This window comes from Aotus nancymaae, unplaced genomic scaffold (assembly GCF_030222135.1).
Source record: "Aotus nancymaae isolate 86718 unplaced genomic scaffold, 86718_ANA_hifiasm-v0.15.2.pri h1tg000073l, whole genome shotgun sequence".
Taxonomy (NCBI): Eukaryota; Metazoa; Chordata; class Mammalia; order Primates; family Aotidae; genus Aotus; species Aotus nancymaae.
In genome coordinates this window covers 2,183,367-2,200,898 of record NW_026988488.1, presented here as the reverse complement: position 1 = coordinate 2,200,898, position 17,532 = coordinate 2,183,367, and the positions used below count along the sequence as shown (strand labels likewise).

General features: G+C 51.7%; 1 protein-coding gene across 3 annotated transcripts; it reads left to right on the top strand.

Moving 5' to 3' along the window:
- AMER1 (APC membrane recruitment protein 1) lies at positions 1-17,045 on the top strand. Of its 3 annotated transcripts, none has more exons than XM_012460878.2 (2): positions 1-129; positions 13,516-17,045. In XM_012460878.2, exon 2 carries the CDS (start codon positions 13,614-13,616, stop codon positions 17,019-17,021), a length of 3,408 nt encoding a protein of 1,135 aa, XP_012316301.2. In that variant the 5' UTR covers positions 1-129; positions 13,516-13,613; the 3' UTR covers positions 17,022-17,045. The 3 variants fall into 3 exon arrangements, with proteins under 3 accessions (XP_012316301.2, XP_012316299.2, XP_012316300.2); XM_012460876.2 differs by lacking the exon at positions 1-129 and adding an exon at positions 786-841; XM_012460877.2 differs by lacking the exon at positions 1-129 and adding an exon at positions 924-1,000.
- Positions 17,046-17,532: the final 487 nt, after the last annotated feature.

The window sequence follows — 17,532 nt, the reverse complement described above, 5'->3', positions numbered from 1 at the left end:
TGGGCAGCAGAGTCGGGGCAATACGTCGGTAACGGGTGGAAGTTGGCCTTTATGGTCTCTAAGGGCCCTGGTGTGCCAGAGAGGAGGACGAAGTTGGGGCGCAGGCGCTGCAGCTGACTTTCCTGGCAGGTGAGTCCCTCCTCCGGGTGGCCTGGGGCACGATCCGCAGGGCCTTGTCTCTACGACTAAGGATGGGCAGGCCGAGGTGCTAAGAGGTTCTGCAGTCTCCCCAAGTTCCTCAACGTCCCTGCCTCGTTACTCCCCGCCGGCCTCTAGTTGAGGAATAAACTGCCTGGTGGCGGCCAGGGCACAGTAGAGCGAATGCACAGCAGCCACGGAAATGGGAGTGCGTGAAAACCGAAACCGAGTTCCAGGGATCCGGTGAACCCCATCCGGGCAGGATGGGCTCCTTGAGGCCACGGTGCAGCCACGCCACTACCCGCCCGGCGTGGGGGCAGGAGAGGGGAGCCCCAGCCAGGGGTTCCGCACCCTCTCCGCCCCCTGCCAACACCACGCCCGCACTTATTTGCATTTAAAGAGAAACGCACCAAGGAAAATAGTGGGCGGGCCGGGCACGCCTTCTCACCATAGTGATTGGGTCATGCCCCTGCCAATCAGGACGCAGATGCCCCACCCGGTGGCCATGGAGTACGGGGGGGAGGGGGTATGGGGGAGCTACCCAAAGCCTGGGGAAGGGGAGTCAGTGCAGGAGGTGACTGGAGCCGCGGCGGTAGCGGCAGCAGCTGCGGTGGCGGCGCTCTCAGCCGCGGCAGCCGAGGCTGCAGCCCGGCCCAGGGCGGCGCAGCGGACAATAACCGGGCTGGGAACCTGACCGGGCCGGGTAAGCGTTGCGCACAGCCAGGAGCCTCCGCCTGCCCGCGGTCGGGTGCATTCCCGCGTGCTCTGCTCCTATGGACTGGAGGAGTTCACTGAGGACTGGGCGGGTCGGAGTCCCGGTCTCTCGCCCCTCTCCTTTGGAACCCGCTTTGCGGACTGTCGGGTGAGAGGCCGAGCGGCCGTGAGTCCCCTGGGCACAAGTGACCACGGCTGAGGGGAGGGGGTGGGGGAGGGCGGATAGGCAGGCAGGCTAGCCTGGGCCATCCCTCCCAGCTCTCAGGGAAGGCGGAGATGGGCCCGCACGTGCTGCCTCACAGTCCCGGGAAGGGCGCCTCCAGCCAGCACCCCAAGCCGTGCATTTGTAGGCCGGGAGCTCCGCAGCTTTGTTGTAGCACATTTGCTGGAACAGCTGTGTTACACGGGTACTGCTCACCCCGGCTGCCTGGCTGCCGCCCCTCCCCTCCCCTCCCCTGTGCATCTCCAGCCTGTCCCTCCTTTCTGCGGACTCAAGCTGGCGTGCTGGCTTGGGCCCGACAGAGACCGGCTTTGGCGTAGATTAGGACATCCACAGACTGCCCCCTCCCCAGAGGAGTTCAGTTAGGCCTGTGGGCTGAGCTCAGTTGCACATTTCCCTTCAGAACCTTGGCCTTGCGGCCCCAACTAGCCGCGCCCCTCCTCCTGGGCCTCCAGGCGCATCTGGCGCCCGCCCCCGCGGTCGGGCAGGCTGGCTGGCAGCCGGGCTCTTGCTGGTCCTTGGGTTAGAGCAGCGGCGCAAGCTAGTCCTTGAGTTAGAGCTGCAAGGCCGCTTTGTCTCCCTCCTCGCCTCACCTCCTTTTCCCTTGGAGGATACTGGCCGCGTTTTTCTCTGCAGCCTCCCGTTTAAAAATAGCGATGGACACGGTGTTTGGGGGGCATTGCCTTGCCAGAGGCCGAAGGGGCCGTCATTGTAGTATGAAACGCATCATACCATCTCTGTGTGTACAAGAGAGCTAGCGAGGTGGCCAAACCCTCCAACTTCGCAGTTACTTAACATACCCAGCCCGCCAGGCCGCTGTCATTGTCTGCTGGAGACACTTCTGACACTGGTGACCGCCCGAACGCTGGACTTTGCTTGGGCTCCCCCAGTGGTGAGGGGCTGCGCCGGCCACATGCGTCACAGCCCAAGCACCTAGGTGGCAGCTGGATTGGTCCCGCAGAGCTGGTTTCTGTTTGGCCACGCTCCCCTTGGCATGGGTCGTGGGGTCAAGGCGAGCCTTGTTCCGCACACAAACACCTCCCTCTGCGGCTCTGCCTGCCTGCTGCAGCGGCATGGGCAAGGTGGAGGGCAGGGCACTGCACTGTTGGACTGCCTGCCCCACTGGGATTCAAGCAGAGCCCCCTCCCCCAGTGCGGCTCCCCTCATTCAGCCTCAACCACTGTACAGTTACTGCATCACAGTGCACCTCTGGCAGTGAGCTCTTAGGCTTTTCTGAGGAATAGGACAGAGGAAGCAACTGAGGGGCTTGGTAGGCTCTTCTTGGACCTTTGATTAACCTCTGGTTTGGAGAGCCCTGTGGGCTGCAGGGCCCAGGCAAAGCTTTGGCATCTTTGAGGAGGGGCAATGAGACCCAGTAAATCCCTCACTTGGGGGAAGGCTAGATATGGACCTTTATGACAGGAGCCAGGACCACAGATATCACACTACAGTCACCCCCTCCCACCTTGATTAGGCCCCAACTCAAACCTCTACTTGCAGCTGGGCATCTCCATCCCAGGGCTGGACCTGCCCTCTGCCTTGTCTCAGGCCAACAGGCACCTAACGTACGTGCTCTTTGTAACTCCCTTGCCCACGCTCAAACCCACTCAGCCTACACCTGTCCAAATCTTCCTTCTCAGACCCCGGTTCTCGGCCTACCTTTTCCTTGGTGCCTTTTCTGCCTGGGTCTTGCCCACCCATGTTGACTTCTTTCTTCTCGGAACTCCTCCAGGGCTGCCTACTTCTCCTGGGCATATTCAGGCTTAAATTATAATAGGAGGCAGACTATAATTAAGTTGGCCTGCCTCTGTTTTGTCTCTCTGATATCATGGATGTCTGGGTTCTCTCAGAACCCTTTGGAGGAGTAAATAAAACCTGGACCTCAGCCACAAGCCTCTCAAAGCCAAGTGTAATGATTGTTCCAGAAGGACTTGCTTTCTTTGTAGAGTTTTCGAGAAGACCTTTACCTTTCCAACTTGTGCTTATCCTGATTCATATGAACGTGACTAGAGAAATGGCACTCAAAGCTGAGATATGTATTGACTGTGCCTAATGAGGACGGATTAGAAGGGGGATGATTGCAATTACAAGCAAAAAAAATTAGGATATATCCTCCCCCAACAACAGGCTCAGGATTTGGAATGCTCAGACCCCAGACTATGCATATCTTTGGTTGCTGATTCATGAACCTAGAGGCAAACTCCGGGGAGAGAGATGAAAGATCTGTATGAGCAGGGGGATCATCCTTGGAAGCTGCCAGAAAGTAGAGGTGCTTGGTAGGCAAAGGGTAAGCAGACCTAGGAATGGGAGGGGAGAGAGTGGTTGACAGGCAGGGTGAGGGGGATGATCTATTCTGGTTTAGATGGTGTGGCTCAGAGGTAGAGAAGAGGTTGAGGCTCAGTGGTGGGGTTTCCCAGATGCCAGGCTGTGGAAAGGGAATCTGATCCTTTTAGGGGAAGGGGGCATCAAAGAGTAGGGACTTGTCAGGGAGTTGGTATTTTTTTATATAAATATGCTGTAATAAACACAAACTTTTTGAATGAGATTTAGAATGGGGTCTTAGAAAGGGATCAGAAGCATGCTGCAAAGTCAGGCAGGTAAGAGGCCACCTTTGAATCTGGAAATAGAGCTGTGGGCAGGCTACCTCCAAAGGAAAGTTTTAGTATGTCAGCCTCCTTTTGGAATTGCAGGGAAAAAGGCAGGAAGAAGTAGGAAGCTGGGCATAAATACCAACATGGTTGGGGCTGAGAAGTGTTCCCCAGGCCTCTGCTGACGGGCTTTTGTTGGTCCTTGGGTTAGCACCAGATTGAACCCCTGTGCTTACAGATGGGAATCCTGAGCCTTGGAAAGCAACAGGGGCTTGCTTAAGGTCACACAGCTATTTAGGGATAGACTGCTGCTTCCCGTACAGCGGCCTTTCTACTGTGTCCAGTGGAAAGGGCCGCTGTACAGGAATCAATGCAGATCTCATTAACCATCACGCTCATCTTACCTCCCTCATTCCCTAAGAGGAAAGGGGGACTGAGTTAACTTGGGAGCTTCATAAGGGGAACCTCTCTGTCATTTCATGTCTCTTTTGCCTCTTGGTCTTGGTCTGCAGCTTTGCTGGGACTAAACATTTCAGAAGGAGAGGAAGTAGAAGAATTTGGCAGTCTAACGATCCCCTCCTAGTATAGTGGAGGTGTTGGGGCGAGATAGCATGGGGAGAAATGCCAGATATAGGTGAAGGGGAAGAAGGCAGCAAATCACACTGCCATGTGTGTACCTATGCAACAATATTGCATGTTCTTCACATGTACCCCAAAGCCTAAAATGCAATTAAAAAAATAATAAATAAAAGTTTAAAAAAATTCCTCAAGCATAGTGGCTCACACCTGCAATTCCAGCACTTTGAGAGGCCTAGCCAGGTGGATCACTTGACCCCAGGAGTTCAAAACCAGCCTGGGCAACATGGTGAAACCTCATCTCTATGAAAAATACAAAAAATTAGCCTGGAGTGGTGGTGGTGTGCATCTTTAGTCCCAGTTACTCAGAAGGCTGAGGCAGAAGGATCTCTTGGGCCTGTGACATCAAGGCTGCAGTGAGCCATATTCATGCCACTGCACTCCAGCCTAGGCAGCAGAGCAAGACCCTGTCTCAAAAAACAAAATTTCTCAAGAACTGTTACATCTCCACTCTTGGATAGTGTGTATAGGAGAAACAACCCTGCTCCACTAGGAAACAGCAGCAAGCCTGGCAGGTGGAACCAAGAGGGAGAAGGGGTTTCCAGCCCCTCTTGCTTAACAGATAGGCTATCTGAGGCTAGAAGAGCTAATGTCCAATGTTATTTCAGTTTCCCTGCCTGAATCCTGTCTGGGCAGATGCAGTGGGTGATAAAGGCTTAAGCCCCCGTGGCAATATTTCATAGCCTTTCTGCGTCACTCATTCCTGGGTCACCTGCCTCATTGTCCAGTTCATTCTCAGGGCTATTCTGAGCCTTTCATGCTGTAGTTAAACCTTGCATGTGTGTTTGTGTGTATGTGTGTGTGTTGGGGGAAGGAGCTGAGAGCAGCTGGCCACCATTGCTCTTCTGCTTAATAATCCAATAGAGATTTCATAGACATTAAACTCTCTCTCCACCCCCAACTTCTGTTCTCTGAATTAAATAATCTCAGTCTTCCATCTCCACTGCTTTGTCTTATTTTCCAAACCTGTGCATGTGTAAGTGTATTTCTAGCAAAGGCAGGCAGGGAAGCCAGGACCACTACAGAAGTACAGGTGCCAGCCTATTAAGAGTACTTTGCTCCCTCCACCCTTTTGGAATTAGGGGAAAATATGAACAATGGAGAAAATGGCCTGAGGGGCATGGTGTGGTCATAGGCAGGCACACTGCTGCTGCAGGGGCCTTTGTGACCCTTTGATCTGCATTTTTTTTTCATCATAGAGCTTTCATTGCTTTCATCTCCTACGTTTTTTTCCCCCTGCTGGGCTTCCAAGCAGATATGGATACTAACCTTCCATCCCCAGTCAGCATGCCTTAACCCTTCCTCTCCATCTGCTTGGCCCTCCTTGCCGGGGGCTGTGGCTCTTTTCAGGGGAGTGAGGAATGGCATGACCAGTTCTGGGCCCCCTCCTTTCTGGATATATTGGAAATATTCACAGGCCAGGCCCAGTGCATTTTGAAAGAGCAAAACGTTGAGAGGTAGTGCAAGGAGTGAGCTGGACTACAGTGCACCTCTGTCCTGAAGTGGTGAACTAGGTCCCACCAGCTAGATAACAGGTCTACCAGTAAGACCTAGGACCCCACACAGCCAATCTGGTGTTCCTTGCTATGCCTCCTGACTCAGCAGCCAGTAGAAAACTGGGCACAGGATCACTCCTCCCCCAGCCTTTCAGGGCAACCTGGAGCAAGCAGACTCCGTGGTCCAATCTCCCATTTCTAGATGAAGAAACAGGTCCAAAACAGGGAAAGGATTTGCTCAAGTTTACACAGAAGTCCAAAGCTCCTGGTCCCCAATTCAAATCGAGTTCTTCCTCAAATCACATTCTCCTAGTCCCCTCCCAAGCCTCAGTTTCCTCACTTGGCCTTTCCCACAGGGCATGGTTAGTAGAGGGGAGTGGACACATAGGAAAGTCAGAGGCCTCCATTGTTCACTTGGCCCAGCTGCTCCTCTGTAGGGTTTCCTCAGCTGCTCTGTCACATCTGTTTCCCTGGAGTTAGCTCCTCTCCTGTTCTTCATTTGAACAGAGGGTGGGGAAGAGTTGGTGCATGTCTGATCTCACTCTCTAGCTGGTCTAGTACTGACTTAGTGGAAGCCTATGCAGGCAAGCATGGTACCCACCTCAGATACACCTCTCTCTAAGAAAGTTTGGGAGCCTGGGATGGGAATGGTAAGAAAGAGCCCCTGTCATTCAAGGGAAGCTGGGCAGGAAGGGGACCTCAAGAGCTTGAGGAGAAACCTGGGGCACTAAGAAGACTCGCCAGGAAAGCCCATTTCTAGCGAGAGGTGGTATGTGGATGACCACATCTTCCAGACTGGGCAAGCCCCTGTATATTTGGGGCTGGGGCCAAGAGGCAGAGAAATGGAGCTGAGAAACTTGAAAGGGGCACTCAGGGAGAGCAAGCCATGAACATCAGACATAGAAGTTTGGCCCTTATCCTACAGGCAATGCAGAATAATTTGGTAAATGGAGGAGTGATGTGCTGAAATAAGGGTTGTAAGAAAATGAATCTGGCAACAGTGTACAGGATGGATAAGATTGAAGAGGGGAGCCAGGGGGTTTGCAGCAGGGAGGGACTAGAGGGAGCTCAGCTAAGAGGCTTGTGTCAACTTTGGAGAATGTGGGGTGCAGTTGAGGTGATGGAGAGGAAAAGGTGCCTGCAAGTGGCCTCATTATGAGAGCCCTTTATTGAATATCCACTTAGTGTCTAGTTATCAGTTTGCTTTTACATTGGTCATCTCTAATTCTTACCACAATCTTGCATGATAAATAGCATTTTCTTCATTTTACAGATAAGGCATTTGAGTTTCAGAGAGGTTAGGCCACTTTCTCAAACCACACAGCCAATAGAAGGTGAGGCTGGCATTCCAGTTCTGGGCCAAGAAACTTTAGCTGAGTTAGAATTCAGTTGAATCAGTGTTGTTTGAGCTCCTGCTATGTGCTAGATGTAGTGACTGTAAGATGAAGGAGGGTACATTTGAGAGAGATGAATGAATTACATGAAGCTCAGTATGTGAACAAGTCAGTTGAGGGGGCTGGTGGGGGAATAGGGGCAGAGGAGAGAAGTCCCAGTTTGGGGTCTTGCTGCATCTCAAGTTGGTGAGATGCCCCAGGGCAGGAGGTACCCCTCAGCAGGAAGGCTGGAAATTAGAGGAGGAGTGGTTGCAGGTGTAGCTGAGGGAGCTCTGCCAGCTGCCTCTGCAGCTCCGTCAGAGGATACCAAGCCAAGCAAGCCTTCCTTCAGGCCCTGAGCAAATAGTACTTGGCTATGGGTTTTAGAAATAGATCATTCAAGTGCTAGATCATCTGATAAGTCATTCTCTTTAAATAGCTCAAATTCTGCATCTTTGTCCATGTTGGCAGGTTTCTGGTTTTTGGGCCACTCAAACCTATCTCTTTAGGAAAAGGGGAGTAGAGTGACATGTCCTGTAGTTTGAGAGGAGTGGTGGTGGGGTTGCTGGTGAGGAGAGCAACCACAGACTGGGTTGTTGGCCCCTACATTCTGTTGTCAGCAGGCTTTCTGGAATGTGCTTCATAGGGTCCGAACGGTGGCAACCAGTGAGGACTGGAAATGCTGCAAAGAAGGCTTAGCTGGACTGGAACAGAGGTGGGATGGGAGTGGGAGATTATAGTTCTTACTGATATGAGGGGAACCTTTGCAGTTCTGTTGCTCAGTCTTCCTCCTTTGATTTGTGGCCTGCACAATACAGCAGAGTGGCATGAAACTGAGACTCAACAGTCCTGGGAGCTAGTGTGGCTTTGTCACCATTACACTATGTGACCTTGGACAAGTCTTCTCTCAAGTCTAGGCACCATTTCCTTCTCTGTGACAAGGAATTACCATCCCCCACCAGGCCTGATTAATGGGTGACTGAGGAGGCAAATGGGGGGTGTGGGAGTGGGGAGTGCTTTGTAAAGCGGTAAATACCCTGAGGATATTGTTGGTTTGCATTTCTTTTGATGTTGGTACTTTTAGCTGAGTTTGACCTGGGCTACAGAACCTGGCTAGTTGAAAGTCCCAGGTAATTCTTGGCTGCTAGCCAGTTGCTGACTCTTTTAGGTCCCTGAATATCAAAAGTTGGCTGAATAAGCAAGTAAAGTCTCCTAAGACATGACCACACAGTTACCCTTATTTATCATTTGCCATTTGGGGAAACTGAGCCTCAAGGAGGTTTGATGCCTTACCCACAGAGCCCTAGGGAGCACCCTACTCAACCCTGACTGAGATGATTTTACTTCTAGGAATTGTCCTACCATAGTTTGAATAAAATATGAATAAAAGTTAGTTACTATAATGTTTTGAGCTTTTGCTATGTAATGCACTTGATTTGGTACATTATGTGCATTGGTTTTACTTCTTACAATAATAGCCTTAAGAGGTAGGCACTCTCAATAGCCTCATTTAACAGTTAAGGAAACTGAGGCATAAACGTGAAAAAACTTGCTGGATTTCCCCTAGCTGGGCAGAGTTGATGCCAGCACAGAACTGGCCAGCTCTTTGGAGGGCCATCCTCACCATTTTTTCCATAACCAACCCTCCCCAGCATACAGAAGGGCAGGTGGACCTGAAGTGGGCTTGCCTCCAGGAAGACTGCTTAGAACAGGCCTGAGGAACTATAGCTGGTCAAGGCCATGCCTCTGGAACTACTGCATAAATCCACATGCTTCTCTTTCTTCCCCCAATTCAACCCTATCTTAGTTGGCCAAGCTGGCCCCAGGAAGCAGATTTGGAGTAAGGCTCATGTTGCAGCTATCCCTTCTCCTTGAGAAGGGTCTCTAGGGCAGGTATGTGGTTGGCCTCCTGCCTATGTTTTAAGTGGAGAGGAGAAGGAAGAAGCTCTTCCTTTGTAGCCAGGCTTCTACTGGCCTCAGAATGGCCTGAGGGAGGTAGAATGGCCCCAGCAACTTCTACCACAGCCTGCTTTCTGTCATGATAGCAGCAGCTACAACAGGCAGCCCCTGCAAGGGACTGCAGAGTGGCTTGGGAGGGTTCTCTTAACCCCTAGCCCACCTGAAACTCAGCCACATTGGTTGAGAAACATGAGGGTTTTGGTGCCCTGTATTTGCAAGTGCCACTTTCTTGGCAGGACCCCCAGGGAAAGCCAACGCCAGCCTGGCGGATCTGTAGAGTCTGTCCTTTGCTGTCTCCTTTGCTTTCTGCCCCACCACACTCTCCTGGTGAACTCTTGTGGTCCTAAGTAAAGGCTGCATAACCTATTGAGGAAGGATAGCTTTGGCACCAGGTTGAGTAGCAAAGTATGGAGAAGAGGCCTGGGGCAGAGGTAGCTAGGTGGGGCTAGGCTAAGGAGCTACCAGCTATGGATGACCCTGCCACCTTCCTTTTCAGTGTTCTGGGTGACATAGGCAGAGACACTGTGAATGGCTGTGGGGGGACATGGCTCTGGGAGAGACAACACAGAGTACCAGTTTAAGGTTGGTACCTGCCAGCAAAGATGACCCTGGGCTTGGTTAGGAGAAGGGCCTGAACTGGGGGAAGAGAAACTCCATCCCAGGGACACCTGCTTAGTTCATCTGTCTCCCACAACACACACAGAGGGCTTTTCAAACCTCTCTTAGCAGAGGAGTTTGTATAGATATATGCACCTCTTTAAAATCTCATTGGCCAAATGTGGTGGTTCATGCCTGTAATCCCAGCACTTTGGGAGGGCAAGGCGGGCAGATCACGAGGTCAGGAGATCGAGACCATCCTGGCCAACATGATGAAACCCCATATCTACTAAAAATACAAAAATTACCTGGGCATGGTGATGCGTGCCTGTAGTCCCAGCTGCTTGGAAGGCTCAGGCAGGAGAATTGCTTGAACCCGGGAGGCGGAGGTTTCAGTGAGCCGAGATCAAGCCACTGCACTCCAGCCTGGTGCCTGGCAACAGAGCAAGACTCTGTCTCAAAAAAAAAAAAAAATCCCCTCATACCTGTCTCCCCCTTAACGTGAGCCAAGGCTAGTCCCTCAGCTTCCCACAGTGAATGGTTTTCCCAGATGAGCAGTCTTTAACACGTAGTCTGTTGCTTCCTAAGAAACTGAGATCTGACCTGGAAGGAGTAATAATAAGAGTAATGACAATCCTCTTCATTTGCACTGTACTTCACAGTTTATAAAGTGCTTTTTTGAGCCCATTACCACATCTAATCCTCACACCACTGTAGTTGGAGTGGGGAGGTAGAAGGATAGGTAGAGGAGCTGTTTTGATCTCAAAATAGCTCACATGTAGCTGAGTCTTAGCAGGCTACATTGGCCTGTTCAGGGTCCCTTGGCAGATGGGAGGCTGACATGGCCTGGACTCCAGCCCTATGGTTCATGGCTCCTTCCACAACACACTGCAGTTCCCTGTGGCAGGAAAGGGCACCATACAGAGAGAGGTGGGTGGACTGCCCTCTACTCCCACAGAGCATAGGAGCAAGGGAAAGGGAAAGCCCAAAGAGACGGTCCTCCAACTAGGGCATCAACGTTCTGGAAAGCAGCCTTCTTTGTGATTCAATTTGCCTAATCCCTCTGTTCCCAGGAACTCCAGCCCCAAACCCAGCAGGACAAGTTAGCCTTTGATTCACAAGGATGTCTAGGCCCATACACTTTTTCACTTGGCTCTTAGGTTTTCCTTGAGGCCCAGACATACTTACTAGTCTCAAGCACCCCTTCCCCTAAATCACTGCCATTGCCACTCCCTCTTCCCTGACAAGACCCAGACTGAATGCCACCTCAAGGCAGCTTTTCACAGCTTAAGGAGTGTCTTTCTGCCTTTCACATTTATCTCTGAATATGTTTACAAGGTGTAAAGAATGATACTCTACCAAACAGCTTAAGAAATAACAGGGGCTATTATTGAAGGCAGTGATCCCCAACCTTTTTGAAACCAGGGACCTGTTTTGTGGAAGACAATTTTTCCATGGACAGAGAGGTAGATGGTCTTGGGTTAAAACTGCTCCATCTCAAATGATCAGGCATTTGTTAGGTTCTCATAAGGAGAGTGTAACCTAGATCCCTTGCATGCGCAGTTTGCAATAGGGTTCACGCTCTTACCGAGAATCTACTGCCTCTGCTGATCTGACAGAAGGCAGAGCTCAGGTAATGATCACCTCACTCTCCTGTCTTCCAGTCACTTCCTGTTGTGTGGTCCAGTTCCTCACAGACTGTTACATATAGGACTCTCCTGTTAGCCTAGGAGCTTTCTAGAAGCAACGGCTGGGAGTTCTCCCTTCTTTGCCTGCCCTGCAGCACTGAATTACAGAAGGGAATAGAATTTCACAAACAATTCCAGTACTGCCGCCCTAACTCCCCTATCCCCAACACTGTGATGATGACCTTAGCAGTAATTTTAAGGCTGAGGTAAAAATGTGCTGTGGAAAATGGGGCATTCAGATATGGTAGGGCCCCTATTCCCACCAGACCCAGGGGCAGAAAACTGGGTAATTGTGTGTTTAGGTATGATTGTGTGTGTATTTGGAAGTGGGAGGGGGCGCTGTCTATTGTAGGGCTATCAGTTGCAGGGCTGAGTTGGACCAGTGTGATGTCAAAATATGTCACAGAAAAATTTCTAACCTGAGCAAATGGCAATGCAGATCTCTTCACAGAGAGGTTCAAATGAACTCCTCTTTTCACCTGCTCTTTTCTTTTCTAGATAACCAGCTGTTATCTTGCTCCTTTCTTAATATTCAGTTATGCAGAGTGTTCTTGATGGAAGCTTGGATGATCACATGATCCAAGTGATTCAACTGTCATGACAAGCAAGGCAGCAGGCACAAATTAATGTTTGCAAGACACAACTAGGGCCTCCAAGGCTAGAGTATAGCTGCCAGCCTCTTTGTACCCTCAGTGCTGGTCCACAGTCTTCCATTTCAAGTGAATGTGTGAGTCTTATTACTGTGGCAACCCATCACAGGCCTGGTGTCCTGGCCAGCTATTCCTGGACCAAGGTTGCTTGCCTATCTCTCTTTCTTCCTCTTCCTTCCCTCCCCATCCCCTTCCCCTTCCCCTCTCCCCTCTCCTCCCAGATCTCCCATCTGCTGGTGGCTACTCTACAGAGAGGGGACACATTGGTGAGGGACTTCCAAGGGAGGGATCATCGGGTTTTAGCAGGCTGATCACTGAGCTAGCCGATGACCAGAGTTGCAGAGGTATGTTGTGGTGAGTAGTGGCTATGTCTTGTTTTTATTCCATCTCTGTTGGCATTTGGGCATTTGGAGAATTGAGAGCCTTGGCCAGAAGGTGTGGCTTACATCAGGTTTATTTATTTAAAAAGCCATTGGGAACCTATCTCACATGCCAGGAATATGAATCATGTAGGGCCTTTAAAGAGTTCCCTTCCTAGATAGGGAGCTAACATTTTGGGGACAAAAATGTTCAGAGGAGGAGAGTATAGGAGAACAGTCCACCTCATGGTCCTCAAGTGGAATTTGGGGTTCCACCGATGACCACATTAAAATCCCTTCCCAGCAAGACAGCCAGTAGAGGGTCTGGCTTAGATCCACCCTCATTTCACCTTTCTGAGGGAAAGATGTTGGTAGGCCTCTTGGATGGCAAATATTGAAGCCCAGAAAGTACCTTTCTTGAGACTCCCATTTCGTTGTCTTAGCAGGTCCTAGATTGCAGACCTAGTTTGCGGATCTGTGAGGCTCCTATTCTGAGGTTCTGAAGGCGTGAGCATGGTTCTGCAGGCAATTTAGGAAGCTGTGGACAGGAAGTGAAACTGCAGGTCCACTTTTCAGTCTCAGACAAAATGTCAGTGAGAGCCCAGACTAATGTGAAACTGAGGCCTGAATCTAGTGGAACTCTGTGAGGATTCAATGGACTGTTTTGCCGGATGCTTTCTAAAAATTCTGTGATGTTAGAGCCAACATCCCTTTCACCTTTCTTGTCTCTCCCTATCCTTACCCCCTTTGATAATTGATAATACCTCCCACAGCCAATAGCACCACTAGGCTTTTCACACATCTGCAGGTCCCTTTACCCAGTGTTCCCCTGAGCTTAGGATGGTCTGAAGGGAGTGGACGCAGCAAGATGGCAGGGGGTGAAGGCTTCTTGCTCAGTGTAGAGTTTTGCTGCCTTGGGGCCCAGAGGGAGCTGGCCCAGCAAGCCAAACATACGGAATAGATTAAGATTTGCCCCGATTCTCCCTTACTTTATTTCTCATTCCACTCAAGCCTGATGTCCCATGAAAGCAAACCCAGCCTGAATGCTTGCTCACTAGTATCTGTCTCTCTGTCTTTGTCTCTCCCATCTTCACCAGACCCCACTGTGATGCTTCCTGATTGATCATGTTGTAATAGTGCCTGGAAGCCTGCGGCTGCATTTCCAGCTGGGCATACCTCAGTCATCCACATCATCATGGAGACCCGAAAGGATGAAGCTGCTCAGGCCAAGGGAGCTGCAGCCTCTGGGAGTACCCATGAACAAACGGCAGAAAAAGGAGCCAAGAACAAGGCAGCTGAAGCAACAGAAGGACCAACTTCAGAGCCATCCTCATCCGGCCCAGGTAGGCTGAAGAAAACTGCCATGAAACTCTTTGGTGGCAAGAAGGGTATCTGTACTCTGCCTAGTTTCTTTGGAGGGGGACGGAGCAAAGGTTCTGGGAAAGGCAGCTCCAAGAAAGGTCTCAGCAAGAGCAAGACCCACGATGGCTTGAGTGAAGCAGCCCACGGCCCTGAAGATGTTGTTAGTGAAAGAACTGGCTTCTCCCTGCCTTTGCCTGAGTTACCCTGCCGATTTCCCAGCTCTCAGAGTGCACACGGGGCTTTGGAGACAGGCTCCAGATGTAAGACATCTGTGGCTGGAACCACAGAGAAAGCTGGGGCTGAGAAGTTTCCCTCTATGTCCAAGCCAAAGAAAGGTCTAAAGGGCTTTTTTAGCAGTATTCGCCGTCACCGGAAGAGCAAGGTCACTGGGGCTGAGCAAAGTGAGCCAGGAGCCAAGGGGCCTGAGAAGGCCAGAGCCAGGCCTCATGAGCACGTGAGCTCAGCCCCTTGGGTGCCCTGCTCTGAGGAGCCCTTCCAAGCCCCTAGAAAGGAAAATGCTACCCCTCAAGATGTCCCTGGGCCAAAATTTTCTCCAACACCAGAGCCTTCTCCACCAGCTACTGAGACAGTGGCCTGTAAAGATCCAGAAAAACCCATGGAGGCCTGTGCCTCAGCACATGTGCAACCCATGCCTGCCCCTGAAGCCAGTAGCGTAGAGGAGCCCCATAGCCCAGAAACAGGGGAGAAGGTGGTAACAGGAGAGGTAAACCCACCCAATGGCCCTGTGGGTGACCAGCTGAGCCTCTTGTTTGGGGATGTGACATCCCTGAAAAGCTTTGACTCATTGACCGGTTGTGGTGACATTATAGCAGAACAGGACATGGACAGTATGACAGACAGTATGGCATCTGGCGGCCAGAGAGCAAACCGAGATGGGACCAAGCGAAGTTCCTGCCTAGTGACCTACCAAGGAGGTGGGGAGGAGATGGCCTTGCCAGATGATGATGAGGAGGATGAAGAAGAGGAAGAAGAGGTGGAATTAGAGGAGGAAGAAGAGGAGGTTAAGGAGGAGGAAGAAGATGATGACTTAGAATATCTGTGGGCAACTGCCCAGATGTATCCAAGGCCCAATATGAACCTGGGTTACCATCCCACCACATCCCCAGGCCACCACGGCTGCATGCTCCTTGACCCAGTTAGGTCTTATCCTGGCCTATCCCCTGGGGAACTTCTGACTCCTCAGAGTGACCAGCAAGAATCTGCCCCCAATAGTGATGAAGGTTATTATGACTCCACTACACCTGGATTTGAGGATGATTCAGGTGAGACCCTGGGGCTTGTCCGCAGGGATTGTCTGCCCCGAGACAGCTACAGTGGAGATGCCCTATATGAGTTCTATGAGCCAGATGACAGTCTTGAGAACTCTCCACCTGGGGATGACTGCCTTTATGACCTCCATGGTCGAAGCTCTGAGATGTTTGACCCCTTCTTGAACTTTGAGCCCTTTTCTTCCTCCCGGCCACCTGGGGCAATGGAGACAGAGGAGGAACGGCTAGTGACCATCCAGAAACAGTTGTTGTATTGGGAGCTTCGGCGGGAGCAGCTTGAGGCCCGGGAGGCACGTGCCCGAGAAACTCAGGCCAGGGAGGCCCACACCAGGGAGGCCTATACTCGAGAGGCTCATGGCAAGGAAGCCTATGCCAGGGAGGCCCACACTTGGGAAGGTCATGCCAGGGAGGCCAGAACCCGAGAAGTCCAGGCCCGAGAGGCTCGTTCTAGAGAGGCTCAAGTCCGAGAGGCCCAGATCCGACAGGAGAAGCCCGTCTTAGAGTATCAGATGAGGCCCTTAGGCCCATCAGTGATGGGCCTGGTGGCAGGGGTATCAGGGGCCTCACAGATTTCCCACCGGGGAATTACCTCAGCTTTCCCCACCACTGCGAGCAGCGAGCCAGACTGGAGGGACTTCCGTCCTCTGGAGAAGCGTTTTGAAGGAACCTGCTCCAAGAAAGATCAAAGTACTTGCCTGATGCAGCTCTTCCAGAGTGATGCCATGTTTGAGCCAGACGTGCAAGAAGCAAATTTTGGAGGATCTCCCAGGAGAGCCTACCCTACCTATTCACCCCCTGAAGATCCAGAGGAAGAAGAGGTTGAGAAGGAAGGGAATGCCACTGTGAGTTTCTCACAGGCCCTGGTAGAGTTCACCAGCAATGGGAACCTCTTTTCCAGCATGTCCTGCAGCTCTGACTCTGACTCATCTTTCACTCAAAACCTCCCTGAGCTGCCTCCCATGGTGACCTTTGACATTGCTGATGTGGAACGGGATGGGGAAGGCAAGTGTGAAGAGAATCCTGAGTTCCACAATGAAGAAGATCTTGCAGCCTCCTTGGAAGCCTTTGAGCTGGGCTACTATCACAAACATGCCTTCAACAACTGCCACAGTCGATTCTACCAAGGCCTGCCCTGGGGTGTGAGCAGCCTCCCTCGATACTTGGGACTTCCTGGCATGCACCCTCGACCTCCACCTGCTGCTATGGCCCTCAACAGGAGAAGCCGCTCCCTCGACACTGCAGAGACCCTGGAGATGGAGCTCTCCAATTCCCACTTGGCCCAGGGCTACTTGGAGTCTGATGAACTTCAGGCCCAGCAGGAAGATTCAGATGAAGAAGATGAAGAGGAGGAAGAAGGGGAATGGGGCCGAGACAGTCCCCTTTCCCTCTATACTGAACCCCCAGGGGCCTACGATTGGCCTGCTTGGGCTCCCTGTCCTCTTCCATTGGGGCCAGGCCCTGCCTGGGTAAGCCCCAGCCAGTTGGACAGGTCTTCCAGCCAGTCTCCATATGGGCAGGTAACCTGTTGCATACCTCCTATGACCACGTCAATGTCGCTATCAGTGCCAGAGTCGAGAGCACCTGGGGAATCCGGGCCTCAGCTAGCTCGTCCCTCACACCTACACCTGCCCATGGGCCCTTGTTATAACCTCCAGCCACAGGCCTCCCAGAGTGTGAGGGCCAGGCCTCGAGATGTGCTGCTGCCTGTTGATGAGCCCAGTTGCTCTTCAAGTTCTGGAGGCTTCAGCCCCAGCCCTCTGCCCCAGGCCAAGCCTGTGGGCATCACCCATGGCATTCCTCAGCTGCCCAGGGTCCGTCCTGAGCATCCCCAGCCTCAGCCCACTCACTATGGGCCTTCCAGCCTTGACCTATCAAAGGAGAGTCCTGAGCAAGGTGCCTCTCTTGCCACCAGCTACTCCTCCACTGCCATGAATGGAAACCTAGCCAAGTAGTTATCAATTCTGGAGTGGGGGCACGGGGCCTGAGCATGTGAATGGGGATCAGGGGTTGGGCAGAGGGGTGGGAGGGTGGGGGTTGCTGTTTAACTTGAAAATCCTTTGGGCCAAGGAAAACTCTTAGGAGTTTTCACCTTAGTTTTCCCACTTCCCTCTTCTGCCATCTATGGCCACGTTCAACTCAAGTACATCTGCCCAGGGAGGCTGCTGCTGCTACTGCACTCCAGTTTTTGCTTTTGGGGTTTCTTCTTGTGACCCACGCCGGGTTTGGGATGCTGTAATTTTGTGCCTATTCCAGTTGCCAAGTTAGTGATTATACACACACACACACACACACACACACACACACACACATATATATTGTATCTATATACACTATACACACACACGGCATATATGTGTGTGTGTGTAGTGTATATAGATACACACACACACGAACACACACACTCATACACATATATAGCATGCATCCTTTACACAGGCTAAACCTTTAGTGCCCCCTGCCCCT